The sequence below is a fragment of the Phoca vitulina genome, unplaced genomic scaffold (assembly GCF_004348235.1).
Source record: "Phoca vitulina isolate PV1807 unplaced genomic scaffold, GSC_HSeal_1.0 scaffold1, whole genome shotgun sequence".
NCBI classification, from domain to species: Eukaryota; Metazoa; Chordata; class Mammalia; order Carnivora; family Phocidae; genus Phoca; species Phoca vitulina.
The window spans coordinates 62,202,900-62,212,235 of NW_022589704.1; the positions used below are offsets into that span (position 1 = coordinate 62,202,900).

At 38.9% G+C, this 9,336-nt stretch overlaps 1 protein-coding gene across 1 annotated transcript; it reads right to left on the minus strand.

Annotated features, from left to right (window-relative positions):
* Positions 1-209: 209 nt before the first annotated feature.
* Positions 210-6,556, minus strand: G6PC2 (glucose-6-phosphatase catalytic subunit 2). Its single transcript, XM_032422296.1, has 5 exons — positions 6,339-6,556; positions 5,660-5,769; positions 3,637-3,751; positions 1,510-1,625; positions 210-721 (listed from the first exon to the last, which is right to left on the minus strand). The coding sequence occupies exons 1-5, from the start codon at positions 6,554-6,556 to the stop codon at positions 210-212; spliced, it is 1,071 nt and encodes a 356-aa protein (XP_032278187.1).
* Between the last annotated feature and the right edge of the window lie 2,780 nt (positions 6,557-9,336).

Genomic DNA, 9,336 nt, shown 5'->3' on the forward strand with positions numbered 1-9,336 from the left:
ATTCTGGTTTTCAAATGTTGGTAACTAATTTAAAATGGGGGCGGTGGGGAGACCACGGTGAAGGCAAAACTAAGCATAGGTTAGGATGGGGCCTGTGGCCGCCGTTTTGTAACCGCTGCTTGGAAGCCTCCTGTCTGCCCCTGCTCTGTGGTTCTGCTGGAGGATGGAGGAGGAGCTGGGACCACGGAGCACTAAGCCCCTGCACATCTCTAATTAATCTTCTTTTCTCTTGGTTTCATTAACACATGAATACAGTAGGGAATCAGAGCAACCACAGTCAGTGGGATGGATGCACTTTTACAGAACGACAGGACGTAAAATAAATGCTCTGCATGAGTGGGGATCTTGATGAAATGGTAGAGCTGCAGTGTGATCAACGAGGCCACGGTACAGAGCAGCCGGAAGCTCAGCTTGTAGCCATTTTCCCCTCGGCAGCTCCTAAGGAACATCTCTGAGTTGATTGCAAAGCCCAAGCCAAAGAGCACCCCAAGATTCCTCACGAGTCCGGCAAAAGGCGTGGTGTCAATGTGGATCCAGTCAGGGTTGGCACACCATTTCTTGGCTATGGGCAGAGACCACAGCAGGTCAATGTCAAACAGTCTGAGAAGCAGGTAAAAGCCGAGCGCAAACAGAAAGAGGAAGAGGTTGGTCTTCAGATATGTGCTCAGGCTGGCTGTTTGGATGCCTGGAGTGTGTTCAAAGGCTTCTGCCACAAGCATGCCTGGGGATTAGATAAAGACACTGCAGATGACCATGTGCCCTTGAGCCCCTCAGGAATCATTCCTCTCTGTATTAAAGAATTTACCATCGTGTTCATGATAAAAGGCTTTAGACATCTAGGTCCTATTCATTTTCCAAAGCCCTTTCCCTAGGCAGTAGCTAAAATACTTGCCCCATGCTTTTTCCACCATCCATGCACAAGTGAATCATTCAGAAGTCCGTGGCACTGGGTGGCAAACACTCTATAGGCAGAGCCCTGATCTAGGTGCTCGCAATTAATATTCCAATTGCCACAGCCAATTAACTAGAGAGCCTTTGAAAGGTGTGTGGGGCTAAATGGCGGAAACTCAAGCACGGTGAATGCCGCTTCAGGAATACAAAGCAGCTGCTCCACGAAGTCCACAGTCATGTAATAATCACTTCAGGTGTATCGAAGCGAGTAGCGTGGCATGCAGCCTGGAGGGCCATTATGAAGTGCCCCAAACCAAGACACCAGCCCTCTGTCTGGGCTGATAGGGTGTTGGATGTGGCGCTAACCACCCTTCAGAGAAGCCCCACTCACTGACAGGTTATGTATTTATGCCATCGAATGAGACCACGCCATCGTGTACATGGAGGATTTGAGAGCTGTGTTGAACCGCTTATGCTCCCAGGGCAGCATTTGGTATCAGTGGCTTGACAGAGTTACCTGAGACTGGGGTACTGACTACCAGGGAGAATCCAACGACATAAAACAAATGACACTAAAGCTTTCCAAAGACACAACTCAAGGTAAGTGATCATATTTACCACCAAATACTCCAAGAATAACTTGATGAGGAAAATGTGTTGCTATGAATACTCTGGAGATGCAGACACTGATTTGAATCAACCAAAAAAGACTCCAAAGAAATGACCAGGTCAGTCTACGATGGAAGAATAGATATAAACGTAAAAAGCAAAGAAATCGTATCACTCTTAAAATTAAGGGGGTGACACCAGATGATCTTCCTCAGAGGAATCCATCTAACTGTGACATAACTATGATTCGAGAGTCGTTTTTTTTTTTTTTCACAATGTTTTCATGTGCTCCATAGGATCTGAAAAGCTTCAACAGAGGTTTTTCCATTTAGCAATGCATTAAGCTTAACCAGTGCAATATCCTGAGATTTTAATAAGTGCTATAAAAGGGAGCCAATTTGACATCCTGATAATTATTTTAATGGAATATAGGCAATTCAAATTTGGGGGAATTACTCATATCCAGAATGACCTAGAATGGATCATATACCCTTTTACTCTCTGTTGTATGTGCTGCTTGTTTTCTGTGCCAACATGTTTTTGTCTGAAGAAAACTCACTGGAGAGGCGGCTACCACTCTGATGAAAGTCACACAAGCCTTTCATCAAGGACAAATTTTCACTGGGTTTAATTTTACAGATGCTCAAGACTCCTGATTCTTTGTTTTTTGACAAATGGAAAATAAGAGACAAGGGAATTGACTTAGACATTATATACTTTAGATTGGAAGCAGGAATTTGCAAAAAGCTTACAAAAATACTAAAGTCCAAGCTCATCATTTTCATAAAGAATTAGCAATATTCAGTTACAGGAATCCTTGGGGTTCTGCTGCTGAATGTTTGTTCCTGATAATTGGACCAAACTGTTACTGAAAAACTAAGAAATAGAAAGAATGAGACTTTCCAAGAGGAAGTAAACAGAAGTTATCCATATGGAAGAAGAATAAACAGGGATTTGGTAATATTAAGATAAGGAATAGGCACTCAATAAATATGGATGGACAAAGGAAATGTTGCAGTTATAAAAATCTAAAGGGAATTATAGAATTTATTTTTTAAAAGAAACAAATGTTTCTCAAGGTCTGGAAATTTGAGGAAGAAATTAACTACAGAGAAAAGGTGAGGATTATTTAGATTCTCTTTCAAAAATGTGTCCATGGATAGAAAATGTTAATTTCTTTAAATTATAACTTTTGACTTGTTGTTTGGGGTTGGATAATGAACACATTAAGGTGCACAAGTTGCGGTCTCATTAGAATAAACTTTGAAAATACCCAAATTTCTTTGGTGGCTGGTTTCTTATATTGCCCAATACTACTCTAAAAAGTGCAATATGTGATGGATCTTGGAATTTTTTTTTTTTATTTTAGAAGAACTTTAAATAATGGTATACGTTATAGTATTTTTTAAGCAATTAACTGACAAATCTTATCTCAGTAGCCTAATAATGTATGATTAAAATGGTGCTCAGAATTGTTTTAATGATAGGTAAGTATTTCAGGAGAAAAGAGAAAGAAACATCCCAATTCTTATAAGAATTATGAATAATCTTATATTAAAGTTCCAGGTCATTCTAAACACTATGATTCTACTAACATTAAGTCTACTAACAATCAAATTTAAGTTTGCCTTTAGAATGTTTTTAATTAAAAAGGTTGCTAGTCTTTAAAGCTAGAATATATGTTATTGATGTCAAAAACATTGGCTATTCAAAGAAGGAAACATAATTTTTCTAAACTGATACATTCAAGGGGAGTGATAATTCCCAAACTTCTCGTTAATCTTAAAGCAAGGGAATATGAATGCAAAAATACTTCCTTATATAATTTTAGATGACTTATTTATGAGCTACCAAAGTGATTATTGTATTATGGAAACCTAAAGGCACTTCCAGCGAGTCATTTATCAATTAAACATTTCCAACCTTATAATGTGGCAATAGCTCTGAGCTAATGAAGATGTTATCTTAAAGCAAAATATTAACTTTCTATTCATTTTGCTATTTTGGCTATGATCGATTAGAATAAGCACATTTCAACAACTAAAAATACACCAAAGTAAATTTTTAAGGGGCTTTCTGTATTCAAGACTTTCTGTATTCACATTCCAGTGCTACAGAAGCTGGAGCAAAGCTGACCTGTGCAGGTAAGTTGTCAACAACTTATCCATCCGACTGACAGTGCGGCTCAGGGCGGCTGTTACCATGACGTACCAGACACACGAGGAGCCCATTGCATGGCCAGATGGACTTCCTGCAACAACAAAGTGCCGATCCATTTGAAAGGTGGTTAATAGAGTATCGGTATCAGAAATAGACAGTAGAATCTTAGCCATGAAAGTTACACATAACTCGGAAAAAAACCACAGGCTACATGTAATGTTTAGAAATAGGTAGAAATAAAAGAAATCGAGTCAAATGGAGCCTCGAAACACTATTTCAAGAAAAATTTTTTCAGATATTTTCAAGTTCATCAAATGCCAGAAATCAAAATGTTCGAGGCTAATTAAGAACCTAGGCTGTTGCACCAAAATCTGTCACAGCCCTCCATGTCTTTCATGCCTAATTGTTTTTAATTGATGAGAAAATTAAAGTACTTGCATTGGATCGTCAGTTAATTTTCCTTGGGCTGAAAAGTCAAATATCTGAAGGATATCATTACTATGTTCGGCTTTAGCAGTTGACTTACAAAAGGCTGCCATGTACCAGCGGCTAGCTCTGGGCCTACCTTGTGGCTGGTCACTGCAACAGGTGTCTTTGTCATTAAATGGATGAGGGAAGTTGTAAAGGGCATCAATCCTGACAGAAGCCGGGCAGCCTTCCTACTTCCAGAATGTCTTTCCCATGCAGCTTGATTTTTTAAAAATTCATTTACTTTGATGTTCACCATGAGTTTTTACCAACTGGAGATTTATTCGGATTAAACACCAGTCTGTTTTTTAAAAACACTACATTAAACAAAGACAATCTATTTCTTATAGCTATAGTTCTTTCAAAGCTATATCTTATACAGGATTTTTCAGAGCCTCTTATATGCTTACATGAGTTGTAAATCTTCAGGGAGTGAATGTAGAATACAATCTCTCTCTCTTTTTTTTTTTTCTTCAGAAAATGTCTTATGAGGTAGAACATTGCTGGGAAATGCTGGGATAAACCAAAGTAACATTTCAATTGTCTCAAAGGTTATCCATCCATCCATCCATCCATCCATCCATCCATCCATCCATTCCACATTGGTTTCACAAAGATAAAATACACATCATCCCTGTCATGATGGGACAGGTTATTGGGGGAGCCATATATATGTAAAGAATTAATTATAGTACAGTGTGATAAATAATATGACGGATTTATACTTTTATGGGAGCAAGAAAGAAATATATTCGGAGAACTCATTAGGAACTTACACATTCACTATACTCAGTGTTAGTTTCAGGATGTCAAATAGCAAGAATTTTTTGCTATGTGACAAACTGTGGTAAGGTACAGTATCACACATTACATAACATGTAATTTTCCTTTATATATATATATATATATATATATATATATATATAAACCTTTTCATAATCTTAAACTCAACTTTCATAACAAAGATTTTACATTCATATAGAATCTTACTTATAAAAGGAAGTGGCCCAAGAAGTCTACTTATATGCTATATACACAAGACCAAAAAAGAAGTTTGAAAGAAAAAATTCTAAAATTAGAAATAATCTCTACTGGCAATAGTAAAACCAGGAGTCCTTACCTCATTCATGAGATTCTCAGAAGATCCATAATAACTTTGCAAGTTGCTCAGCAACAGATAAATCAACACTTCTAGGATTTTAATACAGTTCTTTGGGAATTTCTTCTAGCTAATTGTTTTTTGTTTGTTTTAGAACCAAACCATTACATTCTTCCAAGAAATAAATGAAAAATATAAAATCATTTGGAAAGTAATCTCCCAATTTACCTTTTTACAAATAACAAAATGATTATTCATAAAACTTCTTTCCTTTTCATTAGCAATTTTTATGCTTATGAACTTTTAGTATCCTCACCCATGACATTTTCTTTAATACCCTATATAATATCATATAGTAATTAGGTAATAACCATACATAATGACTCTCTGTTGGAATATCTTTAGTAACTTGAAGCTGCTATAATTGCTTACCTGGACCTGTTTCACATGTAGTGGGGAACTGTTCAAGGCATGGACTTGAGTGATTTGGGTAAATCTGAGTTTCTTGCACCCACCAGTAAGGCCGATGACCAAACAATATCCTGTATTTAAAGAAATATAAATATGCACACATATTTAAACACACAACTATTGCTTAACTGAAGACTAGCTATCTCTCCTATAAAAATGACTTAAGCAGAGGGTTGACAGGGAAAGCTCATGATTAAGAGAGTTTGGGTTCTGGTCTGTCTCTTATTATAGGGGATGTCACAGTCATTTGGAGTTTTTGGCATCCTAGTTTCCAAGAAAAACAGGGACTTTTTTCCTTGGAGGGAAACTTCTGTGGGTGCTTTGGATTCTTAGACTGGGAATATCCAAGTGGTCCCTGGAATTATCAATCCGTTCATTATGGTGCTGTTCATTTAACTATGTTCTTCTTTAATCACAGCATATGTGTTACAGGGTTTGGAATTTACTTATAAGTCAAATAAAGTATACATTTCTATGCTTTCTGTAAATTCTATTTATGAATAGGTGTTTCAAGTTAACTGACATGTTTGAAAGATTTTCCAAGTAAAACTATACACATCTGAAATGTGATCATTAAGCCAAAGCTACAAATTTAAGAATAAACTTTACAAAAAAAAAAAAAAACAAACAGAAGGCTTACCATTTAAAAATAAGATTGAACCAATCCCCAATGACTGCTACCCATATCATCTTGGTTCCAACTGTCTGATTAAGTTGAAACCAAAGTGGAAAATAAATAGAAAAGATATTCCGGGGATCGCCAACACTGGACATAAAATTTAGAAAATTGTAGTAAGCTCGATAGTCGTTCTGCAAATGCTGAATAGCGAGCACTCCATTCCTATGAAGGAAATCCATCTCGAAAGAGAGGCAATTCTAAACATAGAGCAATTGGAGCTGAAATGCTCTGGGTCCCACTGTTTTTATATGCTGCCCTCATGGCGGGTGCGGCCATTACCGCAACATGTGATGCTGACCATCTGTGAGAGGGCACGTCAGCCCTCCTCTGCCGAGAAGCTCATCTGTTGATGATTTTAATTGGTGCCAAAGAGGTGAAGTACATGCTGATCTGTGGCAAGTCAAGGGAAAATTTGGGTAGAGACACAATGAATTTCTTATGCAACCTCCCTTTTGTGTGCACAGTTGGATCATGTTTGCTTGAAATTTTTTGCACAGTTCATTTCCTTCAAGGGCAAAGACATTGGCAATTTCTATGCTTGGCTAGAAGACTACGCAAATAATTACTGCATGTCAAATAGTCCTTAAAGCCATGCATTTTAATTTAAAATAGACTGTGGCTCTTTGACTATTTTATTGGGTCTTTGAGAAAAATGGATGAGTAAACATCTGGGCATGAAAAATTTATGTGATATGACAGGTTATTTTCTGAATACAGACTTCTAAATAAAAATATTTTGATATTTCTTTATTAGCAGAGAGAATGACATATACAGACAGAGAAGGAAATACATGAAATATATGAAATCTGCAAGGAAACCTGTTTTTTGACTCTAAGGCAAGAACGCAGACAAGGAGGTCACTTGGGTAATAGAACTGTGTTAGGAATGAGTCATATTTTTATGGACAAGAGAATATAGTTGAGAACACTGGGGAATCACTCATGTAATAGGAAGAAAAAATCATCTTTAAGGGGCTTTTCACTGATCAGGAAAATGGTTTGTTGAAAACAGAGCATTCAGCAGAAATATGAGGGAAGCACCCAAACAAACATGTAGATTGGGAATAAACAGAAGGGCAGCTCAGAGAGACCCAGGGGTCCAAGTCTACAGTGAGGTGCTGGAGCTAGAGGACGAAGTCTGCAAGGATTCAAGGGTCCCTGCAAAGCAATGAAGTCTGACCCGGAAGTGGAGGGGGAGGGTGGGTCGAGTGTTTGCTCTCCTACCATTCAGATCCTTGTCTTCTCTCATCACGTCCTCCTCATGAAGGACCTTCTTCACAGGCTATGAATGGCGCCTTGGATTTCTCTTGGAGGCCTGCCCCATCATTTAACAGCACCATCGTCATGGGGATCCAATGTCTATATGCACCTTCCCAGCCTCTGCTGCCACCCCTGGAGGAAATGCTTTGACTGCCCGTTAAAATGTTTTTGGATGTTTTTTTAAAAAATTCAGGATCTTTGTCCTACCCCAGACAAATTAAGTTTCTGGTGATTGGCCCCAAGCATTGGTAATTTAAAAAATACTTTTCAAGTGATTCCAATGTGCAGCTAGGGTTGAGAATCATTATTATAAAGAAATGTATACATTATCTGTTCTCCTTTCAGCCTTAAGCCCCTCCCCCTGCCCAAAGTCAATCTGAAAGAAGCTTCAATGACATCGAATATGTAAATTATTGCATATAACTGGATTTCCTTGTTCAATTCAATTTTTACAACGACTGATGTATCTTCTCAAGACTTCAGAGAATCTGGGGTGCCTGGGTGGCTCAGTCGTTAAGCATCTGCCTTCGGCTCAGGTCATGATCCCAGGGTCCTGGGATCGAGCCCCGCATCAGGCTTCCTTGCTCGGTGGGAAGCCTGCTTCTCCCTCTCACACTCCCCCTGCTTGTGTTCCCTCTCTCGCTGTGTTTCTCTCTGTCAAATAATAAATAAAATCTTTAAAAAAAAAAAAAAAAGACTTCAGAGACTCTCTCTCTGATGAAAGAACCCTAATCTAGTGAGAAATTTATAAAGCTGGTAACAGTTGTATACAACCTTGGTATTGTGGTCCAGAAGAGGTGAAGCAATGGTGACGACTGAAATATGTGCCTTGTAAAGCAGGGCATGCTGATGGCAACCTCCCTCACCAGGTTTTCTGTGGTACTCTTCTGGAAGGAGGTTAAAATACAGCCTCGTTTCTGTGGATGAGAACTCTGGTTTGACAGTCAAAGTGGGATGGCAAGTGGCACCAGGTCATTTTTCAGAAAGTGATTTTATTTTATTTTATTTTATTTATGTAAAAGAGAGAGAGGGCGAGTGAGCATGAACAGGGGGAGGAGGGACAGAAGCGGAGGAGACGGAGAAGCAGACTCCTGGCTGAGTGAGAAGGCTGCTGCAGGGCTCAATCCCAGGACCCTGAGATCATGACCTGAGCCAAAGGCAGCCACTTAACCGACTGAGCCACCCAGGCGCCCCCCGCCCCAGTAAGTGACTTTAAATGGCTACCAGGAAATGAATATTCATCTCTATCCACAGTGAGAGATTTACCAGTCTCCTTTATCATTCTTACCATTTCAGCAGGAGGAGAACCAGGAAAAGGTCAGCCAGCGCTGGCTCTCTCCACTGGCAGAGTTTTGCTCTTCCCCCAGGCAGCCCAGGATTACACCCTTGGTTCTCCCACTAGTGTGCTAATCTGATCTGAATGATGTATGTGTTGGGATAAAATCAAATGTGCTGAAAGCTCTGTTGTGCTTTAGAATGCCTTGCATTCATGCTCTTCCAATAATTTGCCTTCAAAAATACTCTCTCTTATTATCCAGTTTTAACTTCACAATAGTTCAGGAATCCTCATTTTAGTGATGGAAAATGTGCAAGCAACCAGGCCCAGGTCATTTCTGTAGTGGAGGAGCTCTGTTTGGAGATCAAATTTTTATTTCCAGACCAATGCTTCTTCTTACTCTAGGCTGTGTCTAGATTGTTC